This window comes from Simochromis diagramma, unplaced genomic scaffold (assembly GCF_900408965.1).
Source record: "Simochromis diagramma unplaced genomic scaffold, fSimDia1.1 OVJJ01000321.1, whole genome shotgun sequence".
NCBI classification, from domain to species: Eukaryota; Metazoa; Chordata; class Actinopteri; order Cichliformes; family Cichlidae; genus Simochromis; species Simochromis diagramma.
Genome location: NW_024386772.1, coordinates 14146017 through 14168178, shown reverse-complemented (window position 1 = coordinate 14168178; position 22162 = coordinate 14146017). Strand labels below are relative to the sequence as shown.

The following is a 22162-nucleotide window of genomic DNA, read 5'->3' as shown; positions in this document are numbered from 1 at the left end:
AGTAAAAGGAGGAGATGAGTCACTCAGGGTGATGAAATGTGTGATTATCTGTTTAGTATTATGTGCATGCATACGCATATATACATATATATATAATCTGTCTGCAATGATTCAGAGGGGAGCATCTCCCAGGTGGGAGGTGAGGGAAGCCCTTACTCTTAGTCGTTTTCTTTTTTTTTTAAACTTCCTGACTACTACTCCACCTGCTAAAATAACACCACATATTAATAACTTTCTAAATCATTAAATATGCAGGAACACAGACAGAGATCGACGAGGCTTTAACTCTAAACTGTATTTTTTTTTTCTTAAGTTAATGAATCCAGAGAAAGATGTAAACATTTGCACCTCGCATGGCTGTGGGTTTATCTCCCAAGAAAGCCAAGCTACAAATTATAACTTTGGGAGCTGCACAAATTGCTGCGTTTGTGTGCAGCTGTGCTTTAGCGCGTTGCTTTTGCGTCTCCGTGATTATCATTTCGCGTGTGTAGTCTGTGTGTGGGAGGCAGTTGTGGGATGGCAAATTGGATGGTAGGAGAAAACGCTTTTGTTATGGAAGCTCGGAATAGCTGAATGTGTTTAATGGCGGTTGATTTGCTTGTTCACTTTTCTCTGATACGTTCACTGTGTCTGCCTTTGGTTGCATACAGTACAACACTGCAGTCGTCACCTTTTGCTGCACAGAGTCGAGCAGCAGTGACAGAATAAAGGCAGGTTAGAAAAGGATTTTGACAGCAGGGATGTTGTTGCTTCATGCCCTCACAGTTATTCCACTTTTTGAATATATTTTCTTTTCTCATTACTTTCAGATTATAGCATACCAGCCTTATGGGAAATCAGTAGACTGGTGGGCCTATGGAGTTCTTCTGTACGAGATGCTGGCAGGACAGGTAATGCGCTGTTTTTCATGCACCAGTTGTACTTACAGATGTATTCTTAAAATTGTGCTTAAACCTGTTGCAAGTTAATCAGATATAGTTCACATTTTAATATTAGCTGCCACTCAAGCACAGCCTGCATTCAAAGCGTTTCCTGCAGTCATTTGGATCTCTGATTTCTTGAAGTCTTATTGGCTGTTCCCCTGGAAAACCTGGTCTTGTTAGGAAAGCTAGCATCCATCCCACTTTGGATGGAACACATGGCTGACCCTCCTCCTGGTTCTGCCAGAGTTTCCAGAGTTTTTTCTTCCCACAAAGCAACAAAGCTTATCACTTTCTTTCTTTACTCCACACATTATAGTAACCTGTGAGTTTTGAGGCATGATGAGCCCGATGAGCTCCTGTACTACGCCACTGACCATCTGCTTTAAACAAAGAGATTTCGAGATGTGCCTTCAATCTCTAGGAAACCGTGGGGCATTTTCTCCTTCTCTATATTCTGACATTTTAGATGAAAATTAATTAAGATCGGCTAGCATAGTAATCAGATTAACTGATGACGGAAACAGCAGCTAGCTGAAGTGGCTCCAGCTGTATTAATGAAAGACGAGCAATTTGTTGAAGAAAAAGAGAGACAGGGGGAATGACAAGTAATTATCTTCCCAATGCTCAGAAATGAAAGAGAATAGTGAGAAGCCTCACAATATCTGTGTGAATACAGAGAGTTTGGTTTTGATTGAAGATTAAAAGTGACTGCAGCAAAGCACTGCAATATTTCGTCTTATTATTATAACCAGTGTGTGTCCTTGGAAAAAGAAATCGCAAGTTACCTTGGCTCAGATACTTAAGGTGTGAATAAAAGGTTTCCAGTTTCCAGGCAACAGTTTGGAGGAAGACATTTTTCTTAGTTTAGGTGGTTCATGCTTGAAAACAATCACATAAACTGTTATACCGGGATTTGCTGTTTGTTTACCGCTCATAAGACGTGTCGCTGCTTTGAGTAACCTGGAGTGAACCACACAGGAACCGTAAGTACAACAACAGCTTACAGAGATAGCGACGCCTCATAACACACTTAACACCACAGCGAATCACCTTCACCTGCCAGAGTTGCCGCCTAAGTGTCTTCCACATAACAAGCTGCAAATCGTCATCTTCATTATCATCATCATCATCATCATCTTTTGTCTGAACTCTCCGACACTGCTTCTGTTCTCTTCAGCCGCCGTTTGATGGAGAAGACGAGGACGAGCTCTTCCAGTCTATCATGGAGCACAACGTGTCCTACCCCAAGTCCATGTCTAAAGAAGCTGTGTCCATCTGCAAAGGAGTAAGTACTGTGTAAAAGGCCAAAGGACTTCAGATAAAAGGCTCCTGCTTCTTTGCTAAATCTGTTTATTTGTTAAGAGAACTCCTTGAGCAGAAGGCTTGAGATTCAATTAGTACCAGATCCACAGTAAAAAGGTTTAGCCAGGTAGAGCCACAGAAAACTCTGGCTTTAAGCTCGACACAGCTCGGTAAGTCATTAATCTCACTTCACAGGACACCGCTCTGCTACTGGTAGCTGAACCTCCAGGGTATAATGATATAGGATATAACAGAAAGCTGGTTTCAGTAGCTGTCGTGTGCAAGAGTCGGGTATGATTTAATGAAAAAATATTATGTTATATTTATCAAAGCTCAAATCATGAAACAAAGAATCCTGTCTGATCTGTTGGACACAAAAGCTTTTAACCCCTTAAGCTCAAACGTTGCTCTCAGAGAGTCCACTGCTCTACCCTGGAGCAGCTGCTATACAGTAATTACTTGTTTGCTGCCATTGTAGACATACTTACTGGACACTTATAGTTATCGTAGTTAGTGTATAGTATTATTATTTTATCCACTCTAAGTTGGTGTTACGTGCTGCTGAGAACCCAAACACTGAACATCAGAAGCATGTCAGACATGAGTGATCAAACTAGAAAACAGAAATTGGACCTCCTTTTCTGAGCTGCCTTATTTCTTCATGTCATAGATTCATCAAGATCCTGGAAACATTCCTCACAGATTTTGGTCCATATTGACGTGATAGCATTGTACAGTTATTGCAGATTTAACTCACTAACCACTTCATTAACTGCTCATTAACAGGAATATCTAATCAGCAATAACATGGCATTAACTCAGAGCATTTAGAAATGTAGATTTACAGAGAAAAAGAGAAAATATCCTGTGAGCAATGACCGAAATAGTCATTCGTTAGACTCAAGCTACTTCAAAAGCTGCAGAAAAACATCTCTGAATGTGCAACGTGTTGAAACTTGTAGCAGACGACTACATCGTGTTCCACTCCTGTCAACAAAAAATATGAAGGGTACAGCTTGTTACTGTTGCTTGGTCTGAGTCTCAGTTTCTGCTGCACTATTCTGATATTAGGCTCAGAGTTTGATATAAACAACAAGAAAGCCTTGATTCATCCTGCTTTATCGGTGATTCCGCCTGCTGGTGGTGATATAGCGGTGAGGGGGATATTTTTCCTAGTACACTCTTCCACCTTAGTTTCAGGTGAGCATCTTTTAAACGCCACACCTGAGTACTACCTGAAAATTATTCCTGACCACGACCGCTTCCACCAGCGTGGTGGTGCCATGTCACAAAGCTCAAATAATCTTGAACATGACAATATATGCAATGTACTGAAATGACCCCCACAGTCACCAGATCTCAATCCAGTAGAGTATCTTTGGGATGTGGTGAAACGGTAGATTCTCGTCAAGCATGTGCAGCCGACAAATCTGCAGCAACTGGGTGATACCATCATGTCAACACGAAAGTGTTTCCAACACCTTTTTGAATCTATGCGACAAAGAATTAAAGCAAAAGGGGATCCAATATGGTACAAGCATGTTGTAGCTATAAAAAAATATTGCTTTAGATGCTCTTCCTCATGGGATCTCCAGTCAGTTTTTTATTGCACTTTGATAAAAGTGCAATAAAAAACTGTAGAGACAGAACACTGCAACAGCAAATGTGTCCCATGTTTTTCATTACACCCTCCACGCCTGGAAAATGACTCCCAGTTTGGACCAGTTTGGACCAGACACACACCATTACACCAAACAAGCAACTTTAAGCTACTTTTAAGCTTTTTTGCATTTTCTTAAATCGGTGACTAGAAGCAATCCGATTTGTGTACGCTGTGCACGATTGCCTAGCAACACGGCCCACAGTGATGTAAATACATTATAAATATTACCAGTCATTTTTAAGGATCCTTTTTAAGAATATGCTGCTTCACTGTAGCAGGAAATAATTTTTCACACTAACATTTATGTGGAAAAATGCACCAAATCACCGATTTCCATGGCTTTCAACACTAACCCTTTATTTAGTGACCACCTGGGGTTTTTTCTCACACCTGGGGACTTTGACATCATCACAGTCAAGTTGGCATCAAGGTCGTCATTATTATGATTGTTTACCAACATGGAAATGAGTTTTCACAGCAAATTTAGAAACCGGAGACAATTCTATTAAGATTCAAGCGCGGTCTGATTGAGTTTTTAATAACACACCCGCCTTCATTTATTATGATATTACATCCTGTGGCTGCGTCCCGCCACTATAAATATCATTCATCGTCTCAGAGCCGCTGACGAGAGAGACTATCCTGACCCCTCTTATTGTTTTCTTCACATTTCATTTGCAACAAATGATTCACAGTTGAAATTAAAAGTGGCTGTTGATTCAGAAAAAAAAAAGCAGCGATGAAAAGGTGGCGTGATTGCTTGTAACTATATATAAGCTGGTTGAGTGTCAGTCTGGCTCTGCATAATGTTGCCGATGGAAGCAAGGATTCAAAATATGCCATTTCTATATTTACGTTTTTAAGATCCTTTCACAGTCCTCCTGCTTTCCTATTTTTACCTTCTTCCCCTCAAGCTGCCTCCATCTCTTCTTTTTCTTCCTCCGTTTGTCACCAGCTGATGACCAAGCACCCCTCAAAGCGTCTCGGCTGTGGCCCGGAGGGTGAGAGAGACATCAGAGAGCAGGCCTTCTTCAGACGCATCGACTGGGAGCGCCTGGCCAACAGAGAGATCCAGCCACCGTTTAAACCCAAAGTGGTGAGTGAAGGCTGAGTGTGCTTCCAACATGAAAGAACAACACTGAAGCTGTGCTGTGCAAAAGTCTTAAGCCACCCCTCATCTCTTTATATTTTACTAGGAAAATTGGAAATAGTTGCAACTAATAAAATATACAAACATGCATGAAAATCCAGTATATAAAGCTAAGAAAGAATTTGTGTAATTCTAACGACCTTGAAAGTCAACATTTGGTTTGACCACCTTTATTCTTAAACATAGTCTGAACTCTCAGCTTTCTTGTCATTCCTTTCATTAGTCTTCAGGAATAGTTCTTGAAGCTTCTTGAAAGACATTCAAAGCTTTTCTTTGAATGTTGGCTGCCTTTTGTTCTGTTCTCTGTCAAGATGATCCCACGCTTCTTCTGCTTCTCAGATTTGCATTGCATAGTGCATCAAAAATTAATAATTCGAACAATTTTGACAAAATTCCCAACATCGCTGGCTGAAATGCAGCCACTCCATCCTGACCTCCTCCATGCATATTGGTGATGATTTGAACCAAAAGTTTGGAAAAGTAAGCCTGGATGCTACTGATTTACATTTAAAATGAATTATCTGCCAAGTTGTCTGTAATGTGTAAACAAAACACTGCTTCGTTCATTGAGTTAGATGCCCGTTTTTAACACTTAAATCATTTATAGGTCAAAGTTAAATGGATTAAAAAATTAAAAGTATTCCCCTGAAAATGTTCGGGTACAAGGACATCACTGAAAATGAGTGAAAATGCCCAGAAATACAACCTGCACTGTCAGTTTGCTTAATCCTTCCTATAATATTTGGCACTAATGCGTTAATATATTTTTGTTTTATTCTGGAAATTTCCCAGATAATTACTTATTATGTGATTTTATGTGTTAGCAGAATTTTATGAATTCAACACATACTTGGAGGTGAATTAATTTGTTTGTTGCTTTTTTAAAACGTATATTTTTTTGTGCATTTAGTGACACGTTCTATCATTTCATCTTTGCCTCAGCTTCTTTTTATCAATACATGGCTCCAGCTGAGCTAAATGGAAAAAACACCTTTTGTTGTATTTTTTTGTTTCTATGTTGCATTTCGTGAAATCTGTTCCTTCAGGTGAATATTTCCAGATGCAGAAAGATTTGATTGGTGTTTACATGGTCTAGTATAATATCACAAATGATCGCAAAGCAGCAACGTTGAATTATTTATTGGGGGTTTTATTCACCTTTCGGCAAAAAAGCCCCACAAAAAAACAATAAATTCAAATAAATCATGCAGAGTGGGACCTAAACAATTCTAAAGAACACAAACATAAAAAACGAACACTCGTCTTTTGTTTGTATTCTCGTTCACCTCCAGCTGGTGTTGTGGTTTATATGCACTCTGAAGAACTGAAGGCTGCATCCCAGCTGCAGCCACCTGCCCCGCTGCCTGCTGCTGACACCTAAACGTCCTGCTGTCACCACAAACGCTCCATTCTCTGTTTGCGGACCCCCACGTGCTCCATCCCCTCGCTGCCTACAGCACTTGAAGCAACACAACCGCTGCCACCAATGATTAAAAATAGCTCTCCAAGAGCAGAGTTCCCCTTCACTTCCACACAAAGGCCCTGATAGATGCCGGGTTGCACAGCGGATGTGTCTGCCTCTGCTCACACAAGGGGGAGGAAAACACTGCTAAAAGCAGATCCATCCATTCAGGGGGCTATGCGGTGTATCACAGTTGTGATCTCATACACTGTGTCATTAATTGGTCTGAAGGGACTGCCAAACAAAGCCTCCATCTGAGCCTTTATGGTTTGGCTTCTGTAATATTATAGAAGAAGCTGAAAATGCCTCACATGCTGATATGTCTCCTGAGGAAAATGCGTTGGGAACAGCAGGCGCTGAAATGCACTACAGGTTTGTTTTTGTTGTGGATTATTCATTCAGAGTGAATTTATCTCATTTTCCTGTAAGTGTCGTGACTGTGCACAACACACGGCTATAACCGTATATATATTCAGCAGCTTAGACACATGAAAGCCCCGAGCGGGGCCACAAACCAATGCTAATGACCTCCACTGTGGGTGCTTAGGGTTAGCTCCTAATCTAATTACAGCATCTGCCCGGCTACACATCAGGCTTTGACATTTTCCTGCACCCCTTCCCTGGGACTGTTGTGAAGCTTTCTAACGAAAGCGAGGAAGCGCCTTTCATCATGCCACTCCAATCCTGTTACTGTTAACCAGCTTTTTACTGCCCGGTGATCAAAAAGATAACTGACCCTTTTCTGCATCTGACATCCCTTTTTTTTTTTTTTTTTATCTCTTTCAGTGCGGCAAAGGAGCAGAAAACTTTGACAAGTTTTTCACGCGTACCCAACCCGTTCTCACCCCTCCGGACCAGCTGGTCATTGCCAACATCGACCAGGGCGAGTTCGCCGGCTTTTCCTACATCAACCCTCAGTTCCTCCATCCATCCCTGCACAGCGTGGTATGAGGAGAGAGAGAACGGAGATTTTAAAGAAGGAAAACCACACAAAAAAAGAATGACTGTCACTGTATACAGGTTCCTTCCGGTCTCAACCAAACACCCCGCTGTCAACAGACTCGATTCATCCTCCGCAGTGCTCCGTCTACTAGCTATCAACACCCGCATCGAGAAATGACCGAGGAGAGAGGAGCAAAGTGTGAAAACCATATATGTACAATCTAAAGAGAATCGTTTCCCAAACATCTCACAGTATGTTCTTTTATTCTAACTCTGCCTCTTTTTCCAGACCCGCAGCCTTTACCTTGTGAACAAATGTGTGTCAGTATCAGTTACTATCTCTTTAGGTATTTAATCAGTTTTCCCGCTCATCCCACCTCTCATGCTTCCCCCATGTCACCACACAAAGAGCTGCAATGCACAACAAATACGGAACCTATTTTTTCTGCTCTGTCCCGGCTTTATCTACTTCTGAACTGCTACATGTGTAAATTATATTTATATACTAAAAGAAACAAACAAAAAAAGAGGTAGTATACTGTTACATGAGTGCCAAAGTAGAAGTGGAATAACACATTTCTATTGCTGTCCTTGTAGTGTTTTTTCTCCACTCTTCCTCCTCTGGCCTTTTTTTCCCAGTGAAAAAAAATAACCGAAACCCTTAAACAGGGGCTGTTTGTATCTGTTGTTTTGTAGCTCATGTAAAACTACAGTATACCTAACCTGACATGGAGAAGCTGAATCAAACTGTGCTACAGTTACAAACTGTCTAGGTTTTTTCAATGCAACAGATGTTGCCTACAGTGGCTATAGGGTCAGACAAGTGTGGCTAAAAAGTCGCAGTGTTTTGAGTGATAACGATGCTATTTTCCATATGCACAAAGCAAATCTCTGTTGCATGCTTATTTTCTGACTCTGTACGAGCAGTAGACTCTAGGATGCATTACACGTCTGGTATCATTGTAAAGTTTAGTATTACGATATAAACAGCGTTGATATATAACTGTCGTACGTTTTCTTCTAAAGAGAGGGTCCTAATTGGGAAAAACAAAAAAAGGGGGTTTGTCCCTGTTTTAATGTTCTGTTTAAAAGACAGCTTTTACGTTCAGAGCGACGTCTAACCCCTCTGTCGTGAGTCGACCGTGTTTTTGTTTTATTTATTCGTTTCTGGGGGGTCTTTTATGTAAATATGTTTCGAAGCGACGAGCTACTTGCAGATTTTATACTACGAACTGAATGTGCTTTTATTACCGTAGACGGTTCGGACATTTCTATGTTTAGATTAGCCCTAAGAAGAGATATATAACATTTGGCTGAATCTTTGGTAGCTTTGGTATCAGCAAACCTTGTTATATGTATTTCCACTACTTATCCATTGTTTTCTACTCAGTGTCATATAGAGAATATGCAGCACTTACTGTGCGTGGAACCGTTGAATGCCCTCTTGCCTTGGTCGTCTCAGGGCTGACTCCTTATGTAACTAAACCACGTTAATGCTAATGAGGATTTCAGAGCCCTTCCTGCGGGGCCGAAATACGTCCATTCTTTATATATATCGTGTGTGCATGCGTGAGGCGAGGCCTGATCTAAGCATGAGAACGACCCCTTGCATGAAATACAGAGATGCCTGGTGTGGAGCATGAAGTTTCCCACCTTACCGCGCAGAATTAGACAAACCCCCACCATCCCAGTCCAAGCAGCATCGTGCGCTTTCATGTCTCTTCCCAGTTTCGCTGTCATGTAGCCGGACCTGTTTGGCTAAAATGCTGAAATATAAGCAGACAAATGTGTGTAAATTGCTTCTAATGGCTTTTTGTTTACCGGTGCCAAACAGTCTTTTTTTGATTTCAGTCAGGTGCGTCAAGCAGTTTGTTTATTTCTGTATTTCTTTGGGGTTTTTTGTTTTTTTTTGTTTGTGTTTTAATTACCAATATGTACAAATTAAAACAGTGAATCTTCAAAATGAACTGCCAAATTAAGGAAGACTTTTTACCACAGCTTTTAAGCCCTGCAGCTGTCACATATATCAGGACCAAAATGAGATCTCTACCTTTAATCTACGTGTTTACATGTCTCACATTGAGAATCTGAACTGAAAGAGGGATTTAAAAACAAAAACAACCCCTTAACAGAGATCATCATAAGTTAGGCTAGTCAGGGTACAGAACCACTACAGGCTACAGTTAGAGCCACAGGGATGTTTGTATGTTTCCTTTCACTGCCCTTGCTTTTTGTTAACCTGATTCTTCTCGTTCCTCTGTTATTTGTGGTATGACGGATACTGTGCATAAATAAAGTATGAAAATGAAAATATTCCTCCGCTCTTTTTCATTGTGGACTTTTTCTTCTAACTCTGTATCGTAGCTCTTGCTCTTGCTCTTTCTCTTGCTTTGAAGGAGGGTAATTTGACCTACTGGATATCATTCATTTGTTTTCTTACCTTAGGTTTAGATTTTATGGTTTAAGTTTTCCTTTGCCAGAGTTAATAGCGGTGACATACCACAGGCCTACACTCGGGCAGTGTGACTCACAGCTCAAGTTATTGCAGTAAATTTCCTGGTTCTCACTTTTGCCTCATAGTATTTTTGTCTCACGCTGAAATGCCTAAAGTAGCAAGCGCATGAATGACATTATGCCGCATTGTTTTCACATCGCTGTGTGTTTTGTACACACTGCACCTGACAGAAGCTGGATGGCATGAGCGTGTGGTTTAAAAGCTTTTACAAGAAAAACTTTACAGTCCTTGAGGTCGGTTAAGTACAACTTCAACACTGTTACTTGTGTTACTTTATGCTTTTTCTTTACCTTTTAACCTTTTTGTTCCACCAATCCCCATTTGACTTTATTTCACAATAAATAATGCATAAAAGAAAAGACAGCTTTTTGTTTTTTTATTTATTTCCTACCAATTTAATCATGTCACCACCACCCTTATTTGGCTTGAGGAAAAGGAGATTAAATTACCAGTGATTGAATTATGCATGATGTACTGTATATGTTTATTTTGTTCCACTATCACAGTATACAAGAAAGACTCAGAGAGCGCAACTCCCCCCAAAGGGCAAGTGCTGTACTAAACCTTTTTATGTTTTTATTGCAACATGATCGAGGGTCAAATGCTTAGCCAACCAAGGTACTCATGTTCCCCAAGGCCTCGAATACTGTTGTGAAGTTTGAAGATGATCCATAAAAAACGATATCATAAAATCTGTGGTCACTAGACTGCTAACAAAGAGGCAGAACAAAAAACTGAACCAACTAGTGCCACTGGCGCTTTTATTGGGTTCATCTGGACACTGTAAATATCTAATCAGCCCATCATAGGGCAGCACGTTTAGACTTATAGACGTTGCAGTGCTCTGAAAAAAAAAAAAAAGCCCTGTTGATGCCAGAGGTCAGAGGAGAACTGACAGTCTGATTTGAGCTGACAAGAAGCTAACAGTAACTCAGATAACCAGTTGTTAGAACCAAGGTATGCAGGAGAGCATCTCTGAACGCACAACGCATCGAAACTTGAAGCGGAGGGAGTACAGCAGCTGAAGATGGCAACAAGTGCCACTCCTGTCAGCAAAGAACAGGAAACGGGGTGTATAATTCACATGGGCTCACCAGAACTGAGCAATAGAAGACTGGAAAAATGGCGCCTGGTTTGATGAGTCTGTCAAAGTCCGAAGCTATAGGGTCAGAATTTAGAGTAAACAACATGAAATGTATTACATGTCATGTATCTATAGTTCAGCCTGCTTGTGAAATAATGTGGCGGATACTTTTTAGCACCAAATTTTTGGCACCATCTGAGTACTTTAAACTTTAAACACCGCAGCCTACCTGAGTACAGATGCGTCCGTTTATGACCACAGTGTACACATCCTCCGTGCAGCTATTGAAGTGGCCAGAGAGTGTATATGAATCACAGAGACCATTTTACAGCACAACAAACGACTAGTTGTTCGAATAATGTGAGGATATAATCAGGGTAGTTTTTCCATCCCTGATTGGAGGTGTGTTTTCTTTAAGACGTGACCATAAATAGAAAAAATGCTAGTTTATAATATACAACATGGATCTGTAAAGAATTTCATTACAGAACATAAACTACTCTATCCTTTTCTGATTGGAGCTGTCCTTGGTCCTGATAGAAACAGAGTGAGTTTATGTAAAGGACATCACACTGACTTAAATTCACTGATTCATCGCAGAGAGTTAATCAAAGCTTTGACCAGTTGGCTCATTAGCAGTGGAGTGGACTCGCTTTGATAGCAGGTCTCTCTCTCCACAACATCAACAATGCAACTCTCTCTCTCTCTCTCTCTCTCTCTGAAAGCACGCAGCAGAGAGCGGGACCAGCGGTCCGTCTCAGTTTATCTCACGGACTGTGTCTGCAATGCGTTATCTCTCTACCCAAAGATTACACAGTTTTCCGAACGAATTCGTGACCGACTCGACGGAGCAACGCCGATCTTCCTCCGTAAGTCAGACCTTCAGCGGGCAAACTGCAGGAGTGAGGTTTTAATTCACAACTCTGGGCGCAATCTCTGCTCCGAGTGCAGGAAGAGCCAGACGGATCATAAACAGGTGCGTGTGATAAAGTCTCTCTCTCTCTCTATTTAAATTAATCAGCAGCTTTAATCTAAAATGGTCAACTATTTTTAATCCTTGACTCCAGTTACCTGCAATGATCTGTTTCATTTGAGTATTGAGTTGGAGTCTAATATTCCTACACAAGTCTATACACACAGTACTCCTTAGCTCACTAAGTACCCATATCTTAGCTGTTTACTTCATTGTGACAACATGTTTGGTTTTAATAGGAGTAACAATGAAACTGTGCTTATAACCTTCATGGTCAGAGTTCAATCTTGGATAAGAAGAGACGTTTGAGGACGCTTAGTGTTGATTGTGGATGAAAGAGCTCCTTCATGTTTGATAAGTGAAGTGTGAATATTGTGCACTGACATGTGATGGAGCGATAATGCTAAAAGGAGTGTTTTTTCCATCCCTCTAAAGGAATTTAACCTGTGAAGTAATGACAGATTATAATAGTCATGTAGAAACCCAGTATGTGTTTTTTACATTATATTTATACAATAATCTTTTCCTTTATTACTATTTCAGAAAGATATAACTGCATATTTGAAGAATTCCAGTGTCCACTTATTGTTTACTCACCTTTTTGTTTGTTTGTTTGTTTTTTAAAAATGTGACCTATAGTGAAGCAGATTTTGCACAAATATCTTGAATTCTATTTCTACTTAAAATAATGCTGATTGCAGGTGTACTGGTGGTCTCTGTGTTTTCAATCCTGACCGTGTAATTGCAGTGTTCCCGGTTTGTGTATTGATCCTTTAATATCTGTCAGCACGCTGCTGTCACTAAGTAATAAAATGCGTGATTAAATGCTCTGGATGGTACTGGATAACAGTCTGACTTGTGATATATGAATATTGGCTGTTTCAGAGTAAATGAGGTGACCTTGTTGGGGGATGATTTAGATGATATGGAGGGTGTTTCTACTGATAAAATGTGATCTCTTAAAGAGCAGACACTGGCTTTTTTAGCAGCTTAAACTCTAGTTGCTCAAGGGGCAACAAAAAGAAGTCTTTATGCTGATTAATGTGCTTGTAGAGGGAAAATATTCCTATTTATGCAAAACTGTTTCATAAATATGCTGTGAATTAGCTACTATTTAGCCCCCTTTAATATCTGTCCTCTACTTGATCCTTCCCCCTTATCACCACCCGGAGATTATTCACATGGGGTTCCCAAATGGGATGTAAATCATCACCTTGTCTCTTCAGATGATGTCTCATTATGTTATCAGTCGGCCAGATCCCAGTGCTGGCTTGCACTGTTGGATTCATGGCCATAAAATGTCAGAAGCTCGTCTTGGATTTCAGATAAAGTGACCATTTGTATTCATAGTAGCAGACTGCGACACATTTAATGTACCTCTGCCTGGAGGCTCAAACAGGTTTTATTAAATCACACTTCATTTTCCTTTTTGTGGGAGGTTGGATAGTTAATTCTCGTGACTGAATTAGTATTTTCTGTGATAATGAAACTTGGAGTCAAATGTAAAAAGAAAAAAAAAATGCTACAATGTTTTTCCACTCTTTCTCTATTTTGATTTCTCTCTGAAAGTGTCAAGGGGCACACAGCGACACACCTCAAGCACCATCACAGTTTCTGTAATGGAAACCTCTTTGTTGAAGTTTGTATTTACATAAATATGCAAAGATTTTAGAAGTTATGGTGGTGTTTTATGAATCTGAACATTGCTCTTTAATGGAATGAATTGAGACTGGGAAAGCTGCCAGACTGATGAAATATAAACATTAACTCCATCATGAACTGCGTACTCTTTATTTAAGGAAGCTTGTTTCTGCCAATAAAATAACTCAAGATTTGAAGCTATGAGTCCCACAATACTGACTCTCTCAAAATTTCAGTTTACTTCTGAGTAATTTGAAATTTCATGATATCTAACTCAACTTAACTCAACTCAACTCCAGATTTTGTGATATTAGCCTGAAAGTTTTACTCATAAACAGCAAAAATAATAAACAAATACATAGATAAACAAATAATACAACCAGCACATCCTGAAGTGTGCAGTTAGCTTAGCTTAGCACAAATATTGGGGGGGGGGGAAGATGAATAACTAGCTTGTTTCCATCCAGGTGTGAAGCATATAGTAATCACAAAGCGCTGTTAAACAAAACAAGTAAAAACTAGGAATATGCACAATGAACAATGAAAAGAATATTAAAACACAGCTGCTAGCAACACAAAACTATGTTAAAAACATGCTAAACTCAGACGGTAAAACAATAATACCAAAGGAAACTCAACAAATCCACAAAGTTAGCTAAACATAGCTGGCATTGTAGACTGCGTCAAAGTCCTGATGTTACAGACTGAGAGACTGTGTCCCCCCCAGTCTTCAGTCTTATACTAGCTTCAGCTAAATGCAGCTAGCTGCAAACAAGGCAGTGAGCGGCAGTCTGTTTATCAAGAAGTTGAGATAAATAGTCTAGAACAAGCTAATTTTCATAAACAGATACATGAATTACAAAATAGTGGAAGGCAGATTTTGTTGCTTGTAGCCAGTCACAGGAGCTGATTTCCCAGTTTCTTTATGCTAAGCTAATTAGGTTCATGCTAATAATCGTATTCTCAACCTTTAACCCTGTAAGAGTTTTTGAGACCTCTACATTATTTAAAAAAAAAAACCAAACAAACAAAAACAAAACCCACAAACAGAACCCTAAATAAATTGCACAATATATATATTTTAAGCAGTAGATTACAAAAGAAAAAAAAAATGCTAGTTAAAATATAACTCAAATTAAAACTCATATATGCAAATTAATAATTATAATTAATGACCACTTGTTTTTATTTGTCAGAAGGTTCAATAAATAGAATTTTCTGGAAATTATTTCGTGGTTCAGGCTTTTTAGGGTTTTTTTTGTCATAATTGTGTAAATAACATTTTGAATTTTGTTAAAAATAAATAAAAATTCACGTTTTATATGTCACAGGATTTTTTTTTTAAACTTTTGTTTGGTCGTATTTTTTAGAGGTTATAGTTTGTTTTTTTCTTAGTGTTTCTTTTCTTAACGTTTTTTTTATTTTTTATTTTAAGCATCTTTTTTGGTGGTTTCTGTTTCCAGCTTCTTTTAAAGTGCCACATCCATCTCCCTTTTTCTCCTCCAGCTTGCTGCTTGGATTATTCTGTATTTTACACCGGCTGCTGGAGCTCACCCTGCTGTGGCCATGAGTGCATGCAGCAGGAAGGCCTTGACTTTGCTGAGCAGTGTCTTTGCAATCAGTGGCCTGGGGCTGCTGGGAGTGGCAGTGAGCACCGACTACTGGCTCTACCTGGAGGAGGGAGTCATTATGCCTCTGAACCAGAGCACTGACATCAAGACCTCGTTGCACTCTGGCCTCTGGAGAGTCTGCTTTCTGGCTGGTTAGTGACTAGATTTTAAAAATTAAGGAAATATGTGGGTACGGCTATCTCTGTGCTCCTGAAATTTGTCAGTTAGTCATGGATGAATCAAAAGTGTAGAACAGATAACGCCACTGGATTTTACAATCTCACATTCAAGATCTTCATCATCTCTACAGTAAAGGTGGCGACAGCAGCAAGCTGTCACAGTGATGTATCATCATGTAAACCACCAGCATTCATATTCACACACATTCACAATTACTTCATTACTATGTGTGTGAGTGGAAAAGAGAGCTTGTGAGTAAGTGTCGAGTATAAGTAAAAGTGATAAAAAGAGCAATGAGGAGACAGAGGATGAGTCCTCGTGTCTGTGTGACGTTGTCCTGCACAACGTCATGACTGTGTAGCATTTTAGAGCATTATCAAACTAAAAAAGGCAATTAGGGAATATCACTGCAGTGAAGTAGTGGATATGTTCTACTTATACGTGACTATCATGGTCAGAGCTGCAGTGTACTGTGTGTTCTGCACTGTGATCAATTTTCAGCAGGTTATGCTACTGTCGCTCCTCTTTGGGAATCAGAACATGCAAAAACTGACAATTTTGGACAAAGTCACTCCAATCTTGACACTAGTGAAGGTTTGAATCTTGTTATCTTGTTACAGCTGTCACTGTAACAAGATAACAAGATAGCCATGTTGTTCAAAAACATCAGATAATCTTTTGTACCATCAGCTGTAGCTGTCCAACCTTCTCGTGTCCTCTTTTGGTCCCTCTCTATGTTAGTAACACTGCTTTTACTCTTCGTGACAGACATGTGAAATTATAGAACAGGGTTACATAATGTGTAAAAGTACCCTAACCTCTGCTGATGCAGTACCTACAGCATTCCAGGTCTCCTCTCGCATTAACATCAGCACAAAAGCTGTGCACCGGGAGCTTCACGGCATGGGTTTCCATGGCTGAGCAGCTTCTGTATTTGGGATGGCTCAGTACTTTTGTCCATATATTTTGTCTAGAATCATCTGGGTAGTTTGTGTATTCACAGCATTTTGTAAATGTCCGTATTACCCTATGTGAGTCCCAAGACTCCACAGTGAGAAGGTCTAAGTGAGTACAGTGGAAAATAAGTAGCACAATAAGACAAAACAACACATTCCCACATACAGACACTCGGTCATCACAGGAACGACTAGAGGAACTAGTTCCTGTCTCAAAACTACCTTTGGTTACAAAGGATAAGTGTCCCACGACCAAGCTATTATTTTAAAGCTTGTTTTCATTTAAATGGTCACATTCACATAAAGAAAGCATGCACAGAATCACCAAACAAATCTGCTCAAAAACAAACAAACAAACAAAAAAATATTTCACAAGTTTGAAAATTTTGCCCCAAAATATGTTTTAAAAAGGTTTTTTCCCCTTATGAGGTAGACTTCTACTACACAACATTATAAGTTCATTTACAGCTCATTTATGAAATCTCTGATCATCCAAGAGCAGCTGAGCAAACGTCATTCAGGAAAAATAATGAGTAGATATCCCTGCCACCACATCTAAAACTGTTGTGAGCCTGTGTCAGTATGTGTCATATGATTGTCACTAAGTCAGTTATATGGGGCAGGAATTCTCCCACAGATTTCTATTTAGGACTCTTTGGCTGCCATGTGTCTCTCAAAATGCCTCTGCCCACATGCCGACCTCTTCTCTGGCTGTTTCAGCCTTTTGCTTCTGTTCTCACTGATTGTTAAACCTTCTTTAAGCTCCACTTTAATTCTAGTCATTTAAATAACTGACTTTTAATCCTCAAAGAGTTCTGCACATCTGTTTGTCCGATGTTTGCGAGGGTAAATTCGAATGAGTCTCACCCTCACTTCTGTCTCGTTCCTTTGCAGGTGACGAGTCAGGTCGCTGCTTCACCATCGAGTACATCATGCCAATGAATGTCCAGCTGACGTCAGAGTCCACAGTGAACGTGCTCAGTAAGTACCAGCAGGACACACCGCCTCCAGCTGCAGCTTTAGGCAAAAAAAAAAAGTAATCACAACTAGCACTTGTTCATATTAAAGGCTGGGGGCATTTTTCAGTCTGAGAACTTGTTTTCCAATAAGCTCGTGTTCAGAAGTCTGAATGCAGTGAGACCACATACGCCTGACTCATCTGAACCCTCGCGTCGCTGCCTGCTCCTCCCTGGAATACTTATTGCCTCTTCACAGACAGTCCTTCAGTAAAACTCAATGTCAAAACTTAACTGAAGGATAAATCACTCCAGTTAGTCGATATAATGAGCTCCAGTGCAGCGCTCCATTTGGGGGAATTTTATTCTAGTTTTTTTTATTTCAAGACTCATTGTTCTCCATCCTCTTTCTTCTGTGGTTCTCTAGTTTGAATGTAAAACTATTTTCTATCAAAGACGACAAATTAAAAAACTGTTGTATAATTAAAATAGATCAAAACAGGCCCTAATTTCCCTTTGTGATATTAAGATAATCTAAATGTAATTTTTTCCAATTTCCACATTAAAAGACTTTTATTCTGCTTTTTTTCTTATTTATAAGTATTTAGTATTTTTTTCATATCTCAGCTTCTTTGGCTCGGTCATTTGTTTAGTGTTTTTGTGGTTAAACAGCAGGTTCCTTCATCTGCTCTTTATCCTCCTCTTCAGAGATGATCCGTTCAGCCACTCCGTTCCCTCTGGTCAGCCTCTTCTTCATGTTCATCGGTTTTGTCCTCAACAACATCGGCCACTGTCCGCCCTCACCGCACCATCCTGGCATTTGTCTCTGGAATCTTCTTTATCCTCTCAGGTAAGGCAACTCCTCCTTTCTCTGGATCATCTCCTGTCGTGTCTCCCTTTTACTCTTTTAACATCCAGTTTCTCCGTCTCTCAGGTCTGGCTTTGGTGGTGGGCCTGGTGCTGTACATTTCCAGTATAAATGATGAAATGCTGAACAGGACGAAGAGCAGTGAGGCCTATTTTTCCTATAAGTACGGCTGGTCCTTTGCCTTTGCTGCCCTCTCCTTCCTGCTCACTGAGGTGAGAAGTTGAACATAAAAAAAGAAATGACTTTTACTGCTGTTTGGCACGGCTGTGGATGCAGCATCCATCAGTTCACACGCTAAAAAACATTCAAGAAGAAACACGTTTATATGTTCATATGAATAAATCTAGATAACATAAAAACATTGAGCTCTCATTGCCACTGTGCACTTGTTGGCATGTGTGGTAGTAACAGGAAGGTAAATAGGAAGGATTTTATTTTGAAATCTCCTCCTTAAAATGACTGTGCTCATAGTATTGAGTGTTTACTGCCCTCCAGGGTTCACATTGAGGAAATACAGGATTACCTCAGGTAAACAGTTATTATGATATTATTATTAACATGCATGAATACAGATGTTTACAGTATTCATATACTAGTTATTCTAATATACTACTGAATTGATAAAAAATTAAACTTTCAGTTATCCTGTATTCATTACTTATGTTTTTGTGTTTGCGTGTCATTCTGTCTGTAAACACAATGGCTCCAAAGTTTTAAATGAATTCATAGAGATGTAGATTGACTGATTTATTGGTCGAAAATTGACAAAAAGCCTTTTAACTTAAGTGTGGAATATGTTGTCAACATATAGAAAGTGCCATTTAAAGATTTAAAATATCACGTTACATTTGACCTCTGACCTCTCCTTCAATGTCAATCAATTGATCTGAAGGTCAAAGTAATGAAAATGCTTTATAGAGCTTATTGAGGAGACAACAGGTTTTCAGACTGATGACAACATGTTAGCATTTTTGAGTACATGTTGTGTTATGTACATTACATTAATGTGTTACAAATGTTTAAATACATTCAACAAGTCAACAATTTGAATACAATTGGGTTGGGTTTTTCATTTTTTGTGTTTGTATTAAAAAAGCACTACTCAAAATTGTGTCAAGTATATTAAAATAGGTTTCAGAAGGGAAAATAACAGCTTCTTAAACTATGTTTAAAAAGAACAAAGAAAACAAACTGAATATATACAAAATACAATGGTATTCCCTTCAAAGTAAAAGCTGCCCAGAGAGTGAGCTGCCTTGTTGGAGGTTTGGTTTCACTCTTGTTTTTGTTTGTTTAGTTTCCTTTTCGTGTTTATAGCTCATGAGCTCATCAGAGGTGAATCACAAATCATTAGAATATTTAATTTCCAGTTTGAGTGAATTTCTGTTCAAACAGTGTAAATATCATCTTATGAACAGCACCCTCAACAAGGTCACTGCTGAAAAGGCTGGCTGTTTGCACAGCGCTGTATCGAAGCGTGGTAATGCAAAGTCAACTGATTTGACACAAAATTCAAGGTGTTTGAAGTCCACTGTGAACTTTCTGCAGTCGGAGATGATTTGGGGTGTCGTGTAATCTGCTGGTCCGAAGTCCGAAGTCAATGCGACCTTCTACCAGGAGGTTTTACCACGCGTCATGCTTCCATCTCCTGACAAGCTTTCAGGAGATGCCAATTTCCCTTTCCACCTGCTCACAGTGCCAAAACTACTACCAAATGATTTGCTGACCATATTATTACTGCGCTTGATTGGCCAGCCAGCTCACCTGACCTGAACCCCACAGAGCATCTTTCAAGAGGAAGATGAGAAATACCCGACCCCAAAATACAGACAAGCTGAGAGCTGCTTTCAAAGAAACCTGGGCTCCAATAACACCTTAGCATAGCCATCAGACACCTCCACCTCCATGGCACGATGCACTGATGCAGTAATTCATGGTCCCAACCAAGTACTGAGTGTATAAATGGACATACTTCTCTCTGTCTTCTAATAATTTCAGATTGCTAATTACTGAATGTCTTAAGCTATAAGCCATAATGATCATATTGTTCTTTATGAATAAACTGACTCTTCCTCACTGCAGAGCGCCGGCGTCATGTCAGTCTACCTGTTCATGAAGCGCTACGCAGCAGAGGAGCTCTACCAGCCCCGCCATCCCAGCTTCTACCGTCCTCGCCTCAGCAACTGCTCCGACCACTCTGGTCAGTTCCTCCACCCGGAGGCCTGGTCACGTGGACGGAGCCCCTCAGACATCTCGAGTGAAGCTTCCCTTCAGATGAGTACCAGCTATCCTGCTCTCCTCAAATGTCCTGACTATGATCAGGTGTCCTCTTCGCCCTGCTGAAGGGCAGTTAGTAACCTACCAGTTACTAAAGAGTCACCGAGGCATTGACAAAAGGTTAGAGTTTAAGATACAAGGTTGATATTTAACTGTGAGTTTGCACCATTATGACCGTGGTCAAGTGATTTGGAAACCAGTTATTTTCAGCAAGTTGTTGTTTGTTTTTACGTTTTTTTTTTTTTATCAGGTCAGAAAAGATTTTGGGGAGTTTGTTGTTGTACCAGACACGACTGCAAAATCTGCAGATTTTAGAAGAAACAATACATGGTCATTGTGCCACTGCTTCTGTAAAGATCTCAAAAACATTTAAATATTTTTTTTTTATTTTCATGTTCAGAAAGTCAAGTATAGATTACTTTGAACTGTATTTTTACTGTACCTGTGCTTTTTACTTTCCAGTGCCTCACAGCTGTTTCTTTGCTTCCTTTTGTGATTTAAATGAGTGTGTCATGTTTTAGGACCTTCTATATGTGCTAGTATAGATCACATCAGTGCAATAACAATAATATCAGAAGGCACAATAATATCTGTGGTTGATGTTTCATTGGATGTGCAGTTTCAAAAGCACACATTTCGCTCAGAAGTTGCTCATGATCACAATCAGCAATACCTCTGCAATCAGAGCCAAACGTAAAAAAGAGTAGAATGTAAAATGTGTCCGGTCGTTTGCAGTTTGTATTTCTACAGAGTTTCATTTACCTCACATTTGTGTTAAACTATGAGCATGTTATTGGTTACTGTTTGCTGCAAAAAACACTTGGCTGCCTTTATTTTCCCTTAAAACTGATCGAAAACAAGTCAGTAAAACTGCCTACCCAACTACTACACGTGAGGCTCCATCTCACAAAACCCTACAGACAAACGCTGTTGTGCAGTTGAAGGGCAGTTCATTCAGATGTGGTTCTAATTTTCAGTGATGTTGTCATTTGACACCTTCAAAAGCAGCAGGAAAACCGGATTGTCATCAAACTAAAGGCAACATATTCAAGACATTATGTTGAAATGCCTTTGACTCTTTATTTAGCCATACATTGACCCAGAATCTAACATGAAATCATAGATACTTGTTTTATATACACTAGTTTTTGTTTATATTTATATATATATATATATATATTAGGGGTGCAACGATACTCGTATCGATATTGAACCGTTCGATACAGTGCTTTCGGTTCGGTACGCATATGTATCGAACAATACAAAATTTGTAATTTATTTTATCAACTTTCCTTCTGACGATGCTGTCTGTGTTGAGCGCTCAGTGGATCTGCGTTCGACTACTCCGCCTAGGCTGCACTGTCGAGCGCAGATCCACTGAGCGCTCAACACAGACAGCATCGTCAGAAGGAAGAGCGCAGGGCAAGCTAGCGAGACAGAAGTTAAGCTCTCCTTGCAACATGGCAAATTGAACCTCCCCCACCCTCATTCAGATCTGGCGTTTGGAATTATTTTGGTTTTCATGTGATGTATGACCCTGAAGGTAGCGTGTCATGGACTAAAGTGCCACGCAATGCTCAATTACATGGGTGGGAACTAGTGTGTTAGCGCAGTTAGCTCGTTAACGTGTTGGCCGTCTAGCCCCACGCACGGGCGATCA

At 39.8% G+C, this 22162-nt stretch overlaps 2 protein-coding genes across 4 annotated transcripts in view; both read left to right on the top strand.

Moving 5' to 3' along the window:
• The window catches only part of prkcab (protein kinase C, alpha, b), a 120437-nt gene extending 110682 nt beyond the window's left edge, over positions 1-9755 (top strand). For 2 of the 3 annotated variants that reach the window (XM_040051104.1, XM_040051100.1), the window contains 4 exons: positions 810-890; positions 2101-2208; positions 4844-4984; positions 7287-9755. In XM_040051104.1, coding sequence (XP_039907038.1) covers positions 810-890; positions 2101-2208; positions 4844-4984; positions 7287-7451 — 495 coding nt within the window. In that variant the 3' untranslated portion in view covers positions 7452-9755. The remainder of the gene's footprint in view (positions 1-809; positions 891-2100; positions 2209-4843; positions 4985-7286) is intronic. The other variant, XM_040051110.1, reaches the window with a different exon arrangement.
• Positions 9756-9865: 110 nt separating this feature from the next.
• Positions 9866-21687, top strand: LOC120745907 (voltage-dependent calcium channel gamma-5 subunit-like). Its single transcript, XM_040051120.1, is given in 7 exon segments — positions 9866-12017; positions 15162-15417; positions 17296-17382; positions 18066-18148; positions 18150-18207; positions 18292-18437; positions 20308-21687. Coding segments are annotated over 7 exon segments (1179 nt in total). The 5' UTR covers positions 9866-11729; the 3' UTR covers positions 20569-21687.
• Positions 21688-22162: the final 475 nt, after the last annotated feature.